The sequence below is a fragment of the Sarcophilus harrisii genome, chromosome 1 (genome assembly GCF_902635505.1).
Source record: "Sarcophilus harrisii chromosome 1, mSarHar1.11, whole genome shotgun sequence".
In the NCBI taxonomy this organism is placed as follows: Eukaryota; Metazoa; Chordata; class Mammalia; order Dasyuromorphia; family Dasyuridae; genus Sarcophilus; species Sarcophilus harrisii.
The window spans coordinates 122587018-122606232 of record NC_045426.1 but is presented as its reverse complement, the minus strand read 5'-3'; the positions used below and the strand labels follow the sequence as shown (position 1 = coordinate 122606232).

General features: G+C 39.1%; 1 protein-coding gene across 7 annotated transcripts in view; it reads left to right on the top strand.

Annotated features, from left to right (window-relative positions):
- NSMCE1 (NSE1 homolog, SMC5-SMC6 complex component) overlaps positions 1 to 19215 on the top strand; it is a 58352-nt gene that overhangs the window by 23732 nt on the left and 15405 nt on the right. The window contains exon 1 of one of the 7 annotated variants that reach the window (XM_023497896.2): positions 9537 to 9706. The exons of the other annotated variants lie outside the window; for them this stretch is intronic. Within the exon in view, the coding sequence (XP_023353664.1) occupies positions 9679 to 9706 (28 nt within the window). The 5' untranslated portion in view covers positions 9537 to 9678. Of the gene's footprint in view, positions 1 to 9536; positions 9707 to 19215 lie in introns of those variants that run through there. 7 annotated transcript variants of the gene reach the window in all.

The window sequence follows — 19215 nt, the reverse complement described above, 5'->3', positions numbered from 1 at the left end:
ATAAGGAAATGTTGGTGAGCTTTAACGGGGCAGAATCTTTTTTGAAGTTGACACTTAGTTTAAATTTGTTTGATATACTGAATTCTCTTAAGTCTTCCTTCTCAGATACAAACATGGTCAGATTTCCCCCTAATCTAAAGAACCATTCTCAACTCTGCTTCTTTTCCAAGCTATTATGATACCTTGCTCTTCTCCTTCATTGACAAACTTCTTGAAAGGGAAGTTCTGTATTCTATATTCGCCTCCATATCTTACCTCCTACTCCTTCCTTCCAGAAGCTTGTCTTCTGCCCTCTTCCTCCACAACACTTTACATTCTACCATCTCTCCCACCATTCAACTGAAATGGTTGTCTTCAAGGCCACTTGGGAAGTTCTTAGTGTTAAATGTGTAGATCTCTTTTCTTTCTTTATTCCCCTTGTCCTCTCTGCAAAATTTGACATTTCTCTTCCTGGATTCTGTCCTTTCCCTTTTACTTTAATGAGATTGCATTAATGACTCCCCATTTTTCTGATCACTTCTTTCTCCCTCTCCCTCTTCCTCTCCTTCTTCCTCTCCCTCTCTCTCTCCTTTTCTCTCTCCTTCTCCCTCTCCTTCTCCTTCTCTCTCCCTCTCTCCCTCCTTCTCCCTCCCCTGGCTCTATAGCCTCTTCCTATCCATAAAACATGGATGCCTCCCAGATTCTGTTCTCAGTTTTTATTGATGATTTCATTTATTCCTGTGGATTCAGTTATCATTTCTCTGCAATGGCTGTCAATTACCTCTCTCCCTCACCCTGGCCCAGAACTCTAGATATATATCTAAACTCTCTCTTCAATAATTCCACTTGGATGACCTCCCAACACCTAAAACTTATTATGTCTGAACCAAACAGATTATCTTTAATCCAGAGACACGTTTGATGTGGTAGTTGGGGCTTTGGGTTTGTAGCCAGGAGGAACTGAATTAGAATCTTACTAAAGATATTTACTAGCGTGTGACTCTGGTCAAGCCCCTTATTGTTTCTAAGCTTTAGTTTTTTTGTAAGTAGTGAGGATAATCAGAGCCCCTACCACACAGAATTGTTGTGAGCATTAAATGACATAGCATATGTAAAATGCTTTGTGAATTATTATTAATTGCCAAAAGACCCAGATCACCTGCTGCACCATGAGGCATCACAAAGTCTCTAGACTTTTGTCTTGCTGTTGGACTCTGATACCTGGAAGGGAGACTAAAGCTGGTGATCCTGCACAGCCCCTGCAGTCTTTCTTAAATGCAAATCTTGTGATGTCATTGGTCCTTTCTGAGAAAGAAGAATGAACAACAATATATTAGCCACTATAATTATGCTTGTTTTCACCCACAACTGCCCCTTTGTTAATGTTTTTTGGGTCATGGACTGACTCCTTTAGCATTTTGGAGAAATCTGTGAATCCCTTCTCAGAGTAGTGTTTCAAAATGCATGGCATAACATATACAAAGAAAAACAGTTATGTTGAAATATACTAGAATACTTTACTATTAATGTATTTTATAATTAGTTACTTCAAAAATTTCATGGAAAAAAAAGTTTTATGGACCCCAGTTAAAAATCCCTGTTTATGTTTTTCTATTTCTTTCTTCATCTGGCACCATCTTTATCAAGATCTGGGTTTGTAATTTTTACTTCTTCCATCTTCCCCTTCTGTCTCTGGCAAAACCCTGCAATTCTATGCCTTGCATCTATCTCTAATCCCAATTTTCACCGCAGCCATCCTTATTTAGACCCTTATCTTCTCTTGCTCACCTGTTATAACAACCTCTTGACCAGTTGTTGGCTCTTGGGTGGGCCTCTACAGTCCTTCTTTTACGCCATCATTGGAGTACTCCTCTTATTGCACCTTTGACTGTGGCTCCTTTCAGTAGTGTAAGCACTTTGTCCTGGCATTCCCACCTCCTTGCCGTCTGGCTTCAGTCTGTCATTGCAGCTTTATTTCGTGCTAGTTCCCTTCACCTACTTCCCAGCCAACCCAGAGCAGTCCTCTTTCTTGTACTCCTTTCTGCTGAATCTAAGCCTTTGCTTGTACACAGCATCACTTATCTGGGGACTCTCTTCCATCTCTGTGTGTTCCTTTAATACAAATTTGGGTACAACTTCCCCAAAAGACTTGTTTGAATCGCTTCTTCTCCCCACATATCACTCTCCTATTATACATATCACTTTCCCTGGACCCATCCTTTTCACTTCTCTTTGTTTCCCCTGAAAGTTTATAAGACCCTACATTTCAGAGGTAGAAGAGAGCTTTGGGATCCTCAATGTGAGCTTTTTTGCAAATCACAGAAGTAAAATTTTCAAGCAGTAGGAAAAGATAGTAAATGGAATATTTGTAATTAGCACACAGGCCTTCTGACTCTAGATCCAGGGTTCTTAATACTTAGACCTGTTTTTATCCTTTTCTCCCTACCTCTCCCCATTAGATTTTAAAGTCCTTGAATCAGAATGTGTATTTTATGTTTCTTTACTCATCCATCACAGTGCCTTGCACATATTAGATGCTTAACAAATGCATAGATATTAAGTAAAGATAGTGGCAAAAATGGGAATACATTCAAATCTCCCAACCCCCAGTTCAGGATTTTTCCCACTTCATTATTTACTCTGCCTTCTTTGGCATTTGATATGGCTTGTAGTTTCCTTTGCCATAACTGGACACACACTCTTGTGGGGTTTGGCTTCTTGCTGTTTCTTCTGACTAAAGTTAGAATCTCATGGTTGTCCTGCCTAATTTGGAAATGTCTCAGCAGCTAGAAGTTGGAATCTCCTTGATCTATAGCCCCTCAACTCAAAACCAAGTTCATTTCCCTAGGAAGAGAGGGAGAATGGTAAAAACCCACAACCAAGAGTCTCTCCAAGGAGAATTGATTCCTTTCCCTCAAAAAGCAGAAAAGTCCCTGTTTTACATACTCTGGTGCCCCTCTGTTCCCCTACCTTGGAGACCCATTTTGTTAATACCAGCGGCTGACTGAAAAGTATTTCTTGCCAAGTAAACCACTGTCTGTACTCTTTACAGGCAATAGTCTCTTCTCCTTGTACACGGACATTCTCCCATGCTCCCTTCCTCCCCTCATTCTAAGTGTTTGGGGCTGGATATAGTATCATTGTCAAGGAGACAAATGATGTGACAAAAGGACTTTTTTTTGGCTAGACTGAACTACTTGTAATCCCAGAAATGACTTTGGATATTACATTTCATCTTGGGTTTCGTTCTTGACACAATCAGTAAATATTTATGAATCCCCTGTTAGCTATAAGTCCCTTTGCAGGATAAAGGGGGTGAGTGGGGTGGGGGAGAAGTATGTACTATTTAATGTTGTTTTTTATAGATATCTTCAGTCTTCAAGCTTTTATTAATTATCTGCTATGTACTTGGAATTGTGCTAAGCACAGAGAAACACACCCAAAAAACAGCGGTCCCTGCCCTCACAGTGTCATGGAGGGAAGCAACAGCATGCAAACAGCTCTGTACAAATAGGCTGTATAATCTCAGGGAGAACACATTAAGATCAGTGAGGAGACTAGAAAATGGCTTCTTATAGAACCTGAGATTTTAAGATTTGAAGGAAGCTAGGGAAGCTAAAAAGTAAAGTTGAAGAGAGGGAAGAGTTTCAAGCAAGGATGACAGCTGGTGAAAATGCCTGCTATTAGGAGCTGGAGTGCCATGGGTGAGCAATAGCAAAGACACCAGTGTCCCTGGATTGCAGTGTACCCAACTTGGGGCAGAGGAGGAAGAGTATGGTAGAGGGATGGGAAAGGTAGCAAAGAGCCGAGTTATAGAGGTTTTAAAATCTAAACAGAAGAATTTATATTTGATCTCAGAGGCCCCAGGGAGCCACTGGGGTTGCCATGGTCATCCTTGCATTGTAGAGAGATCCCTGATAGTCCAGAGGAGAATGGATTGGGCTGAGCAGAGACTTGAAGTGGGGAGACCACCAGAAGGCTGAAAAAGATAAATGGCTGTGTCAGAGAAGAGATGCAAAGATAAAAGCAGCAAGCCTTGGTTGTAGATTGGTAATGGGTGGGGGTGGGGGTGGGGGTGGGGTGAGAGAATGAAGAGACAAGGATGGCATCCAGTTTGCCAGCCTGAATGCCTGGGATGGTGATGAGGAAGTTAGGAAGAGAAAGGGAGTGTGGGGTAAAGATGTTGAGTTCAGTTATGAGACATACAGTGCAATATGTCTAAGAGGAAGGTGGAGCTATGGGACTGGAGGGCAGGAGAGAAGGTAGGACTAAATAAATAAATCTGAGAATCGTTGGTATAGAATCAGTAGTTGAATCCATGAGAGCTGATGGTATCACCAAGGGAGATAGCATAATGGAAGAAGAGAAGAGTCTGCCTTAGGATCGAATCCTTAACTGCTAAAACTTAGTAAGAGATTGAGAGCAAAGGAAGTGTGAGAAGTCTTTTTTAAGGGGTATAGCTACAAAAGGGAGGAGAGTTAATATGATAATCAGGGATGTAAGTTTCTTGAGGAAAAGGACTATGTTATTTAAATGTCATGTCTTCGGCAGGCCCAGAATACTGCTCTGTGTATACTTGTTATGGGCCAGAACTCTGCATTTGAAACAAAGATTCTTACAGGGTACTAAGTCAGTGGAATTGATGAGACAGCGGTTATCTAGTTTAGGCTGGTGATTAATAGTTCTCTAAGTTTATTATGATTGGTTTAATCTTACAATAAATAATTAATGTTACAATAAATAATGGTTTCCTAGTGATATAAAGATTGGATTATACTCAATGTAGAGCATATAAACTGGGACAAACTCAACCAGGGTAAGAGCCAGATTCACTCACTCCATCTTACACCACCATGGTGGTAGGCTCTCCTCATTTATTTCTCCACTGAGACCAAGGCCCATCTAAGCCAGAGAGAGACTTAGAAAAGGGACACAGAGATTCCATCGTCCACCTTTGTGATGACTGGAGGCTAAAGCACAAGCCCAGGGACCCAGAGCCAGATTCATTCACTCCATCTCACACCACCATGGTGGCAAGCCTGTCCTACTTAGCTTCTCCACTGAAACCAAGACTCTGGAAGGCCTCTAACAAAGCTGGCCCGGGCCCCAGGCAAGGAAACTAGATTGTGAAGGAGAGAACAAAGGATTTGGACTTTAACACCTGGCTATTGTGTCATTATTCTGCTGAAAGAAGGTTGCCCCAAGATCTCCAGAAAACTAACAAAGAATACTACATTTTGGGGTCCAAATGTGGGGCTATGGATTTAAATTTAGACTGACAAAATTTCAGTGGAAAAGTTTCTGATCCTGAGTTCAGAGAAAAAGTCTCCGTGACCCAGAAATTAGGATAAGTACAAAAATAGACAAAAAGGAAACTTTGTTAAGAGCTAAAGTAGTGTTTTAGCTGAAATGGGGCAAATGCTTAGAAAACAGCTTTCTTTTCCACTTCAAGGAAAATGTGTAATGTGTCGAAAGCATAATTAAACTCATAAAAAACCAAGGTTTGATTGTAACTTGGATACAGATCATTGAACTCTTCAAAATATTAAAATATCCATCTTCTTGGTTCTCTAAGGAAAAAGAATTAGATTCACATGAGTGGAAATTAGTAGGAGAAGGTTAATATTACAATGATATGAATATTATGTGAATGTGAATATTACAATGATAATGGTCCTGCTTCAATTCCTAAAGAAACACTCTATACATATAACTTAATACAATTGGCTTTAGGAAATTATATAAGTTATAGAATAAGGAAAAAGAAGAAAGTGCAGGAGGGGGAGGATACTGATCAACTAGGTGAAAAGGATGAAGAATTAGACAAGAATTGAGTTAAGTACAATTCTGATGAAATTAAGGAGTGTGGAACTTCACAGCAGGAGCCATTAGGGCATTCCCCAACCTCTGACCTATTCCCCTCAAATAACCCTTCATGGGTAGAGGGAGGAGGAGGGGGAGGGGCAGTGACACAATCAGTACTACCATTGAAGCAGCCTGTGACAAGATTACAAAAAGGTACTGGTTAAGGCTAAAAAAGTACAGGATATATCTGATTTAATAGAAGCATAGCCTGTGATTGAAGAATTTGATTCTTCAGGTCAAGCCAGAAGATACGTTCCTTTTGAGCTGAAAATAATTAAGGATTTGAAAAAGGGTTGCATTCTTTATGGGGCTACATCATCTTATGTTAAGACGGTATTAGAGAATTTGACTTATGACATTTTAACCCCTAGTGATTGGAAATCCATAGCAAGGACATGTTTAGAACCTGGACAAAACTTGTTGTGGCTTTCGGAGTATAGTGAATTATGCAGGATACAAGCCTAATGAAATAGGCAAACTGGAGTTAATATACAAATCACCTTTGACCAAGTAGCAGGTATAGGTCAGTATGGAGACACTTCAGTACTGATTAATTATCCTTTGATAGCATATGAGCAAATTGCTGCTGCTGTTATCAAAGCATAGGGCTCCCTCCCAGGAAAAGATAGAGGAGAAGCCTTCATGAAAATAGAACAAGGTCCAAATGAACCTTTTGCTGATTTTGTGGGACATCTGCAGACAGCTGTCACAAGAACCATTGGAGAAATGCAGCTACAAGACAACTGGCTAAGGAAAATGCTAATAAGGTTTGTAGAAGAATTATATGGGGACTCCACAAAGATGCTCCTTTAGAGGAGATCATAAGACACTGTGTCACAGTGAGTACAAATGCCTTTTATACCCAGACTGTGATAGAACATGGGAAGACGGGGTCCTCTTGGCAAGGGACTTCTAGAAAGACTTGTCCATGCTTTCAGTGTGGAAAAATAGGGCATCTGAGAGCCCAATATAGGTATAGAGATAGAGTGAGAAGACAGCGTGAGAGAAGACCCCAAACCCTACAAAATACAACAAGGGCTTCCACGGGGCCTCAGAATATAGATTGACCCAAGGAAATGAGAGGTGGAGCCCAGCTCTAAGATCTTAAACAAAAACAGGTGGGGTATGATGGCAGCAGAGGTTATACCCAGAGAGTCTTTAGAAGGCCAGTTCCCTGATATGATCAACTGGCAGAGAAGCAATCTGATAGAAGAAAGGGATTATATGATCAGTCAGCCAAAAAAGCAATCAAATGGAAGAAAGGGATTACAATTGGGGAGAATACAGGCTTTTTAACCCAATAGAAGAACAGTGTCCAGTGTGAGCAGCTCCAATATAATCGCCAGGTAATAAGGAGAGATGCAGAAAGTGGTGAATGGAAGGGACCATATAGGTTAACTGCTTGGGGGAGAGGGTTTTGCTTGTATCTCTACAGATGGAAAAGGAATCAGGTGGATGCCAACGAGCACCTTGAGAAAGACAGAAAAAGAAAAAAGAAAAAAACTCAAAACAAAGAAGACCTAAGAAACATCTGACATTGAAAGAGCATGGCTGATAATGAGACTGTTGCAAAACTTAAAAACCCTCAGGAATCATTGGATTCCCTGGGACATGATAACACTGTTGCAGAACTTCAAAACTTGCAAGAATTGTTGGATTCTCTGACACATTAAGTAATGGAGACAATAGATTGGTTTTGGATTATTTCTAGAATTTATGCATATATATATATATATAATTCCTCATGTTGATTCGTGCTTTTTGTTTGTAATATCTCCCATGTTAATGGATTTCTGTATACCTGTTCAAGTGAGACCCTTCAGAAACTCACTAATCTGGTTTGATTCCCCATTTCCTTTGGTGTTTTCATCTCCCTTCCTGATAAGTCAGGGAGGGCATGATCATCTCCTTTTTGGGTGTTTTCACCCCTTTTTTGAGGAGTCAGGGAAGGCATGATACCTCCTTTTTGGGGTTCTTACCCTCCAGAGAAGTCAGGGAAGGCATGACCACCTATGTTCTAAAACAAAAGAAAATGGGAGATGTTATGGGCCAGAACTCTGTACTTGAAACAAAGATTCTTACAAGGTGCTAACTCAGTGGAATTAATGAGACAATGGTTATCTAGTTTAGCATGGTGATTAATAGTGCTCTAAATTCAGCATGACTGATTAATCTTACAACAAATAATGGATTCCTAGTGATATAATGATTGATTTATACTCAGTGCAGAGCATATAAACTGGGACAAACTCAGCCAGGGATTCAGAGACAGATTCATTCCATCATCCACCTTTGTGGTGGCTAGAGGCACAAGCCTTCGGATTCAGAGACAGATTCTTTTCATCTGGGTTATTGTCCTCCTGCACTTCCCCCAATGAGCCCAAGGCCAATCTGAAAGGCTCTCCAGACAGCTGCCCAGCCCCAGGCAAGGAAACTAGATTATAAAGTAGATAATAAAGGATTTGGACTTTAATACCTGCCTATTCTCGGTGATTACTTTACTGAAAAGAAGACTGCCCCAGAGACCTCCAGAAAACCACCAAGAACCTTACATATACTAGTCTTTGATCAGCATTTGTTGAATGAGATTTTTATTTTTTATAGTTCGAGGCAAGCTGTAGTAATAATAACAGATATTTGTTTACCCTTTAAGGCTTGCAAAGTGTTTTTATACCTGTTATTTCACATACAGCCCTCATGTTGACCTTGTAAGGTTGGCGTGTCTAAGTCTAGATTTAACTCTGGTCCTCTAGGCTTCAAGAACAATACTTTATTCACTATATCATCTAACTGTAAGGTTCTGGTTAGCTTTCTAGTAGATCTTGGGATCAGCCTTTGTTTCAGCAGAGTAATCATCATGCAAATAGCCAGGAATAAAGCCCAAATTCTTTATTATCTCCTTCATAGTCTGTCTCCTTCACCTGGGACCTAGCTAGCTTTCTGGAGGGCTTTAGACTGGACTTGGTCTCAGTGGGGGAAGTGCAGGAGGACAGGCCAGCCACCACAGTGATGGGAGATAAGAGTGTCTCTCTCCCAGTTCTTGTTGGCTCTTATATATTCTATTACAAGTACATCATTATAGGTGTCAATCTTGTAGAAGTATATTAAGTACTAAGTACATGTAAAACTAGATAACCATTGTATTTTCAATTCCACTGAGTTAACACTTTGTTGTAGGACGAAATCAATCATATTGAGCCTTAAGGATATTTCTCCATAGTTCCTGTCCTTTACATCTAACTCCCCTAGAAAACTATTGGTCATTTACTATACATTATACTTAGGTGCATTGTGCTGTGCTAGATTCTGGAGTAAATACAAAAGTGAATAAAACAGGATCCTTGCTCTTTAGGAACTTGAAATCTAGTGGAGAGCAGTTAGATGGCACAATGGATACAGCACTGCCAGGCCTAGAGTCAGGAAGACCTGGCTTCTAATGTGGCCTCCAATATTTACTAGCTGTGTGACTGAGCAAATCACTTTACCTTGTTTTCCTGAGTTTCCTCATCTATAAAATGAGCTGGAGAAGGAAATGGCATCTTTGCCAAGAAAACCCCAAATGTTATCTCCTCCCTGAAGCTGCATCTGATCTTTTAGCTGGAATTTTTTCCCCCTGATATGACCTCATTGTACATAATAGTGTTTTATTTTCATTTGTATTACATTTATCTGAATATGTGTCTTTCCTTTTTTTCCTACTTTCCTATTCTGATTAGAATGTGAACTATGTCAAGATAGCTTCTTAATCTCGTGATACCAAGGAGTGAGGCCGATGACTGTGCAGCTCAACATCACTTAAATCCAGTTAATGAGTGAATCAAGACATTACTTGTGATGTTACTGGTACTCTTTGGAAGTGAAGGTCAAAAATCTTCTCTAGCACAATATGGTGCATTCATTACTCTTAGAAGAGAGAGGGAGAGGGAAAGGGAGAGGGAGGGAGGTTTTTGAATGAATGAATGATTAGAATGTCATATATATATATATATATATATATATACACATAAACACACATATATATATACACACACACATTTATATATGTATATACAAAGAGTTAGAATGTATATATAACATAAAAAGAGAGAAAGATAAATCATGGGAGACAGACACAGAGAGAGAGGAGAGGGAAAGGGGGAGGGAAATTGTATAATGAAATGGTAAATTCTTATATTTTAAATTTGGGATTAGGTAAGGATAAGAAGTTATTCCAGAAAAACAAGAATTCTTTTATTTATTAACTAATTATATTTATCATCTATACATGCCAGGTTTTTATATTTTTACTAAAACTATCCAAAGTATATTCTTGTGCCTCTATGTTGTCTTTCTCTTTAGCGATTGGTATTTTACAAATGTTATTAAGTTCATTTGATTGGTAGTTAAGTGATATCAGAAAGAACAGCTATTACAATCTTGAGCAGATTTTCATCTATGAAACTTTGCTAGGGAGGAAGATAGGGTGAGGTGTGGCTGACACAAAACATTACAGGGCTGCACATTCAGATTCTCTAGTCATATTGCAATTCAGTGGTAGAGCTGAGACTAGAGACAAGCACTATGATTTCTTCAGAATTACATTGTCTCTTTGTGATACAATCTTTATCTCACAGCCTTTACCATTGGTTCCAACAAGTGTTAATATATAGTAGTATAGTTTCAGGAAGTCAAGATGTTTTATGAGAGTTTTGAGCAAAGGAGAACTACTATTTTCAAGTAGTTAAATGAAATATTAGCTTCAGAGAAAAGTGGATTGAATACATAAAGAAAATATCTTTCAGTGATAATAATAATAGCTGACCTTATAGTTGCAATTGTTTTTGGTTTTCAAAAAGGATCAGTGACCTCATAAGGGCGATGTCTTGACTTGCTCATAACTTGGATGTAAGTGAGGCAGAATTGTGCAGAATTATCAGCTTCACTCTCTTCCAGAGTCACTGAAATCCAGTAGCAGGATGCCAATGTTTTAAGTGAATTATCTCATATGATAAAAATAACTCACATTTATATACTTTTATAGGGGACAGCTAGTTTTTATAGTGTATAGAGTGCTGGGAGACTGAAGTCAGGAAGACTCATCTTGTGAGTTCAAATGTGGTCTCAGACACTTACTAACTGTGTGAGTCTGGCCAAATCACTTAACCCTGTTTATCTTAGTCTCCACAACTATATAATGAGCTGGAGAAAGAAATGGCTAACCATTTTAGTATTTCTGCCAAGAAAACCCTAAATGGGGTCATGAAGAGTCAGAGAAGACTGAAAAACAATAACATAATCTTTTATGGATGATAAAGCTATTTCCTTACAACAATCCTGCTTGTGTATGTAATGGATTATCTCCATTTTTTGAGACTTAGAGGCAAGGCGATTCTTGACTTGTGAGAGTGGGTTTAAATAAAGACTTGGGGAAAGGAGAGAGTAAGTCTGATAAGTATTGATTGTACCAAAAATTTCATTTTTTTTTTTTAACAAAAGGACAGAAAGCCTACAAGTTTTAGAAATTGGAGTTGGTTTGACATCAAAGAACAGACCAGAGGGAGGAAACTACATATAGTAATTCTCAGTTTGGAACGAGGCATACTAGAGATTTGGAAAGTCCATCACATTAAGAATGTTTTTGATCCACCCACAGAATACTTTTTTTTTTTCTTCTGAATGAATGAATTCTGGCAAGAGTGTTTTCAGTGGAAAATTTAGTTTGTCATTTTCTGTTAATGACGTGACAGCCTAAGATGAGAAGGTAGTACAGGCTTTATGTGGCATGTAGGTAGCTACACTGGCTTATTGATTCATACATCTTAAAATCTCCTTTCAATCAAACATTGATAGAACACCTGTTGTGTACAAGGCAATAATATTTTGAGTACTGTGTGCTAGCAGTCTAAGAAATGTCAGTGTGGCTGAGGAGATAGCTTAGATGCCATGTAAATTGAATATGCAAATATTTTGGGGGCTCTGAGAAAGCAGTGAATGAAGCAAGTGCTGACCAGGGCAGTACTGACTAGACCAGTGAAGATGGTAGGATTTCAATGGGGCTTTGAAGGATAGAAAGCAGTGAGTAAGGATGGAAGGAATATATGTGAGTAAAAAGGGGAGTATAAGTAGACCAGTTTCACAGAGGTTAAAGGTTCATGTAGTGGAATTGTGGGAGACTAAAAAAGTCAGTTGGAGTGAGACTGAGGAGGACCTTGGATGCTGAGATGTTTTAGTTTTGTTTGTTAGGTATTGATGTAGTAAATGAGTCTTATGGGTTGGAACAGGAGAAATAGGAAGCAGGGAGATCCTGAGACACAATTGCAGTTCTCCAGATCCCAAGGTCATAAAGGTTGTGCCAAAGTGTTGGTAGTGGGGGAAGAGTGAGAAGTCAGTAACCAGCCAGTGGAGTTCTGGTATGATCTGGGTCAGAGGTCAAGACTAGCCTACCGACCAAAAGCAATCACAAAAATTAGGCCCCAATCAGATTATTAAAATGTAATTGGGAAATAGTTAACAAAATAAATAAAAATATAATACAACATAGATAATGCTGATTTGTGGTTTTCTAAGTTAACATTTCTATTTGAGTTTGATTTTATTGGTTCTCAAAGTATGGTCAAAAAGGACCCCAGAAGCTGTCCTTCTCTTCTTCCTCCCAATTTCTAGTCACTTTGAGAGGTCTGTGACACCAAAACTATTTTTATAATGTTCTAAGATGTGTTTCTGTTTCTTATACAGTAAACATTAACATTAACATTAATATAGCCCACATCAACAAAAGCTCTCTGGGGGCCCTCGGTAATTTTTAAGATTGTAAAGGAATTCTAAGACCAAAAAAGTTTGAGAACTACTAGTACTCTGGATCTTAAGTCAGCTTTTGTGGGGTTGGGAAGATTTTGAGACAATCTGGAATACAAGGTTGCCTCTTCAATATGCGTCAGTAAACACAGGAATGGGGAATAGGTTATCAGTAGACATCATGTCTGTCTTTTATATATTTAAAATAAATTGGTTAATGGCTTGAGGCCAAAGTCTGCTGCCAATTATGATTATACTCCTGAATTATTCCTTATAATATACTTCAGTGGATCAGGACTGAATTCCACTGGGATTCAAGCACTAGAATCATAAAGAAAATTTGTAGCTTAATCAAAGCTGGAATTTAACAAATGTGGAGCCCAAAGAACATTGTAGACGCAGGAGTCCTCGTGGTCCAGATGCAGCCGCTGAGGACATTTATCCCCCTCACTCAGGGCTATGAAGTTTCTTTATTTAAAGGCCCACAAAACAAAGTTTTTGTTTTTACTATAGTCTGGCCCTCCAACAGTCTGAGGGACAGTGAACTGACCCCCTATTAAAAAAGTTTGAGGACCCCTGTAAGAGTAAAGCCACAGTTTTATCTGCTGATGTTATGGAAAGAATACTGAATTTAGAATCTGAAGACAGAGAGTCCTGCCTCTGCCATTTGCTGGGTAGGACTCCCTCTTGAGGCAAATCCCTTGAACTCTATGGGCTTCTGTTATATCATCTGTAAAATGGACAGCAAGAACACTTGAACAATCTACCTCCCAGGAAAGTTGGGAAGAACAAGTTTTATAGACCTCCAAGCACTATGTACATGGGAATTTTTATTCCCTGGGAACCAGCTTTTGGACATAAGGATTTTTCCTAGATAACTGGTATTTTTGCTCTTTCAAACATCCTAGTTTTTTTTTTTTTTTTTAATTTTTAAAACACTTTTATAAACAGACTCTTCTGAACATAATTTAATCTTTCCTTGATGGCTACAGTTATCACACTATAATATAACAGGGATTGTTATAGTGGATATTAGTTGCATAAGGGATATTTATACCCATATTAAATAGTCCTACATTTCTATTCTTTTGGAATTGTTATGCTTGCTTTTTGTAATTATATTCACAATCCTGCTCATAGTGTGTCCTGAGAGAAAATGTTCTTTAGTGGCTAGAGTGCTGAATTCGCATGCAGGAGGATCTGGATTTGAATCCTATCTCAGACACTTATTAGCTGTATAATCCTGGATAAATCACTTAATGTCTCTGGATTCTGATTTCCTCATCTGTAACATGGGGCAAATAATGGCACCTACCTGCCAGACATGTTGTGTGGATTAAATGATATGTAAAGTACTTGGTAAACCTTGAAACATTTATATGTTATTATATAATAAATATGAGTTATTACTATTATTAGGTCTATTTGCAGACCCTTATTCTTAAATCACCAAGTTTGTTAGAATTTTATACAAGGTAAAAAGTCAATATACTCTTGAGTGAAGGTCACAAAACTCTCCAGTGAAGAATGTACATGAACTTGAATGCATGGAATTCAGGACTCCTTTGATTCATCATTGTGATTGGATATGGGAGTGCAGCCAGATATCCCCTGTCAGGGCTACCAAATGATGGGGAGAGGGGGGTTTAACCCTTAAAATATATTGGGATTTAAGACCAATGTAGGTTATCTTAAAAGAATTTGTAGGCTTGGATCTTTTCCAAATCAAGAAGCAAAGATTTTATTATTATGCCACTGACTACAGTGTTAAATTCCAAAAGGAAGTTTTAAGTGATTAATAAGGGGAAAGAGGAGAACTAATCCTAGTGGAACTCACAAATCACCAAAGGGAAGATGGCCTTAGGCAGACTAAATCTTAATGAACTTGTTGCCATAGGACAGGAGATTTTTTAATGAACTTGTATAGAATTGAGAATTATGTCATTGATTTGCGGGCTAACCCTAAAAAAAAGTTTAGCACCCTAAAAAGATTAGTGGGGGATTGAGGTACAGGTAGGTAGGTTCTTTTAAGGGGAAATATAACCTCAGGGGTTGACATCATAACTTGGCCTGATTTGATACAGTAAATTGTAGGGTTTGTCAATTCAAGGAATTGAACAAAGAATTCAACCAGGGCCTATGGCAGTAAGGGCCTCCTTTGGATAATCCAAATCAAAAGGTCCACTTAAAAGAAATAATTGTATCAGAGCTTCTCGTTGGCTTCCAGATTGCTTATAGTAATTTATGTCCTATGATCTACCTAGCTACCAAAGACCTAGTCTTTCTTTGTTGGCTCCTTTTTCACCCTCATCATTTATAGCCACTCCCTCCACGAGGCCAGATGGTCAGTCCACTGTGCCTTGCTAAGATCATCTACAAAATTGACATAGCTGAAGGATTTATCATACTGCTGCTCTTTTATTGATGGATCTTTCTGAACTTATCCAGACTCTGAACAGAGCCTTTACTTGAAGCTTTCCCAGCAGAGCCTTCCACAGCTTTGCTAGAAGAGCCCTGACTCTGGAGTCAGAGAACCTGGTCTCTGACCCTTACTACTTATTGGGCAAATTACTTAAAATCTCCTTGGCATCTGTTTGCTTGTCAATAAATGGGTGGGGAGTTGGTCTACATGGCTTCTAAGGGACCTTCCAGCCCCCTATCTTTGAACCCTTCCATTTCATGATGAGACACTAGAACATGGATGGTATTATGTTTAATTGGCAGCAGGCAATACTAGTTTTTTTTATTTCTGGGTTCTTGGCTTTGATGAAAGATAGCTGATCTGTTGATAAGTAACTTTGGGCTTCTGCAGCTACTGCTAGAGGCTGTTGGGACTTCTGCTTTTCCCACTGTAATCCTGTTAAGTCAATAAGGTCTTGCTTTAACTCACACTTAAAATTGCATTTCAGATGAAGTACTGTTATTGTTAAAATCACTTCGTTGTGAAGGCTGTGGCAGAGCTATTTGCTTCACACTAGGTGTCATGGAGGTAGGCTAGGAACTCTGCTGCTATAGTCACAAGAATGTAGGGCTTGGGGCCCCACAGGGAAGCTATGAATACATTCTCTGATTTATCTTCACTCTACCTCGTTTACTCTAGACAGGAAATATATATATGGGTCTATACTATTTATTAGCAAAGCAAACACATCTCTAGAACAGGTTCATGGTCCGGCTTTGGTTAGTGTTGAAGAGTATGTTTGCTGATTTTCTTCCATTGAAAAGCCTCTCTTTTCTAGCTCAAGTTAAATCAGAAGCCTCAGGTTTGGGAGACAATCAGTGTTTTAGTGGAAAAATCAATGATCTTTGTGCCATGAGAGCTGGGTTTAGATCTCAGTTCCTATTATCTCTGTAAAATTAGAAAGATCATTTCTCTTGATGATCTCATCACTCCCATTATTTCAATTATCTTCTCAATGCAGATGATTATCAGCTCTATTTTTTTCAACCCTGATCTCTGCTGACCTCCAGTCTCATGTCTCCAAGGCCTCCTTGGACATAATGAACTGGATGACTATAGAAATCATACACTCACCCTGAACAGAGCTGATCTTGTGTTCTTTTCCTCCAACCCTTCTCTTCTTCCCAAGTTCCTTAGTATTGTGCAGGGTCCCACAGTCCCCTCACAATCATCCAGACATTTGCAAACTAGGTGCTATCCATGACTTCTTTCTCATCCCCTAGATCCATTCTGTCACCAAGGCCTGCCAATGTCACCTTTGAGATACTGCCAGCTGTGCCCCCTTCTCTCCTCTGACCCTGCCATCATCTTCACTTCACAGCCAGATTTTCAGTAACCTGATGATTGGTCTTTCCTCAGTCAATTTTTTTTCTCAGTCCAGTCTGTTCTCCATTCATTCAGCTATCAGATTGATAAAGTGTAAGTCTGACCACATCATTCCTTCCCAACACACCCTCCCCCTCCCCATTCAGTCAGTGGCCATGGTTCCTTGATCCCTCCAGGGATAAATATCAGAGCCTCTTTTTGACGTTAGGCCTTGTGCCCTCTGGATACTTTCTGGTCTTCTGACGCTTGGCTTCTCTTCCCTTCCTTCTCTTCTCTCCTCCCCATTTGACATTCTAATCCTTGCTTCTTTCCCATCTCCCAACTCTGAGTGTTTTCACTGACTACCCCCCCATGCCTGGAATGCTTTTGCTCCTCATTTGCAACTCACAGCTCCCCTGGCTTCTTCAAAGTCTCAGCTAAAATTCTACATTCTGCAGAAAGCCTTTGCAGATCCATCTTAATTCTAGTGCTTTCTCTTTGAAATTATCTGTATTTTATCTTATTTGTATCTTGTTTATTCCCAGATGTTCCTAGGATTGTCTCCTCCATAAGACTGTGAGCTCCTAGAGAGCAGGGACAGTTTTGGAGTTTCTTTGTATCACAGTGCCAGGGACATAGGAAATGGTTTTTCTTTGTTTGTTTTGGGTTAGGCAATTGGGGTTAAGTGACTTGTCCAGAATCACATAGCTAGTGAGTGTTAAGTGTCTGAGGCCATATTTGAACTCAGATATGACTCCAGAGTTGGTGTTCTATCCATTTGCTATCTTGCTGTGCTGTAATTATTTTATTACAGTCTTGTTGACTTGTCCTCACTTTTTTAGTTGTCAGTATTTTCATCTATAGATTGGGATAATGAGGTCTACTTATCCCACAGGATTGTTGTGAGGATGTACATTTGATCCAGTGCTGTCTAAATATGAGTCTAATTGTGAGTTTTTGTTGCTATTCCTCCAAGAAGCCTTCCCTGATTCTGCATAAGAATAATAATGATGGCTGTCAATTTGACACTGCTTTAAGGTTACAAAACATTTTATATATGTTATCTCATTTTATCCTTATAACAGTTCATGACGATTGATGTCTTCATTTTATAGATGGGGAAAATAAGGCATAGAGCTCTTAAACAACTTATTATTGTCCAGAACTGATCTTGTGTTCATTACCTCCAGGCCTTCTCTTCTTCCCAAGTTCCCTATTATTGTTTAAGGTCCCACAATCCTTCACAATCATCCAGACATTTGCAAACTAGGTGCTGTCCATGACTTCTTTTTCATCCCCTATATCCAATCTGTTATGAAGGCCTGTTTTTAAGAGATGGGATTAGACCCTCATGTTTCTAAACCCAGTATTGTCTCTATCATACCATGTTCCTTTTTCCTAGACTGTTCATCAGCAGAGAGTTAGACTTGTCAACTTTGGAGAGATTCATCACTTGACAGTTGATACCCAGATGATGAATATCTCAAATCACAGAAAGGGGCAAAGACCGTCACTTTAGTATGGAATAGGCTGTGATCGGCATTAGGGGAAGCAGCCAATGCCCATCCCAACAACATCTTAGAGACCCTTGATGTAAGGTTTTCAGTATCTGCCTTGGCAGCATGCTACACAGAGTAAACCTTATAAGCCTGGTCTGTTTAATACTGTCATTTTCTAGTGGGCTTTTGAGAACTGGAAGCCATTTCCCTTGCTTTTCCTTGATTATCCACCAACTTCTTATGCTCACACAATCTCAAATACATCCGGAAACTTAGTCTAGCTCTATTCGAAAGTGAGTTTTCCACTCTCAGATTTTCCAGTTGGATCTCTCCATTGATCCTGTCATACTTTGCCTTATTTTGTGTTCATGTTATATCTCTTCTATTAGATTGAAAGCTCTTTGAGTGTAGAAATTATGGTTTTCATTTGTTTTCTCTCTGTGTACCTTCCTTTAGCACTTTGTACATAGACCTTTAACATATGGTGAATCAAATTGAATTGATTAATATGGCAGATATTTTTCCTAATTACATCTGTATTAGCAACTTAATGGCTCAGTGGACAGGCTGTTGGACCTGGAGTTAGGGAGACTTGAGTTCAAATCCAGCCTCAGACATCAGCTGTATGATCTTGGGCAAGTCATTTAACTCTGTTTGCACCAGTTTCTCCATCTATAAAATGGGTATGATAATGGCACCTATATTCCAGGGTGGTTTTAAGGATCAAATGAGAGAATATTTATAAAATGCTTAGCATAGTGCTTGGCACATAGTAGGTGCTATATGAATGTTTACATCCCTATTCAGTTTGGTCAGTAGTAAAATCCAGGGGAGAATATGATAGCTCATTATTACCTGTGTCTTTGTTCCTAGACAACTTTTGTCAGATCTCAAGGTTCCGCTGCTTCTCTTCACTCAGTTTTCCAAGTTTGGAAACAATCTGGTAGCATAGTAGATAGAGAATTATAATTGGATATGAATTCAGATCCTTACTCATACATTTACTAGTGACACTGACCAAGTCACTTAATCTCTGCTGTGTATGGGGGAAGGAAAAGCATTTATTTGTTGCTTACTGTATTCCAAGTACTGTGCTAAGTACTGGGAATGCAAATACAGGCAAGCAAGATAGCTTCTTCCCTTCAGGAACTTGCTTTCTAATGAGAGATGGTAATATATAAAGAATACAAGAAGGAGGGAAAAAAAGTTGACATGCATGAAAAATAGCACTTAACTTACAGGGTTGTTGGGAGGATCAAATGATAGAACATTCAGTGCTAAGCACTATAGGAACATTATGATTGTTGTTATTTGGGGAGTAGGAGATGATAG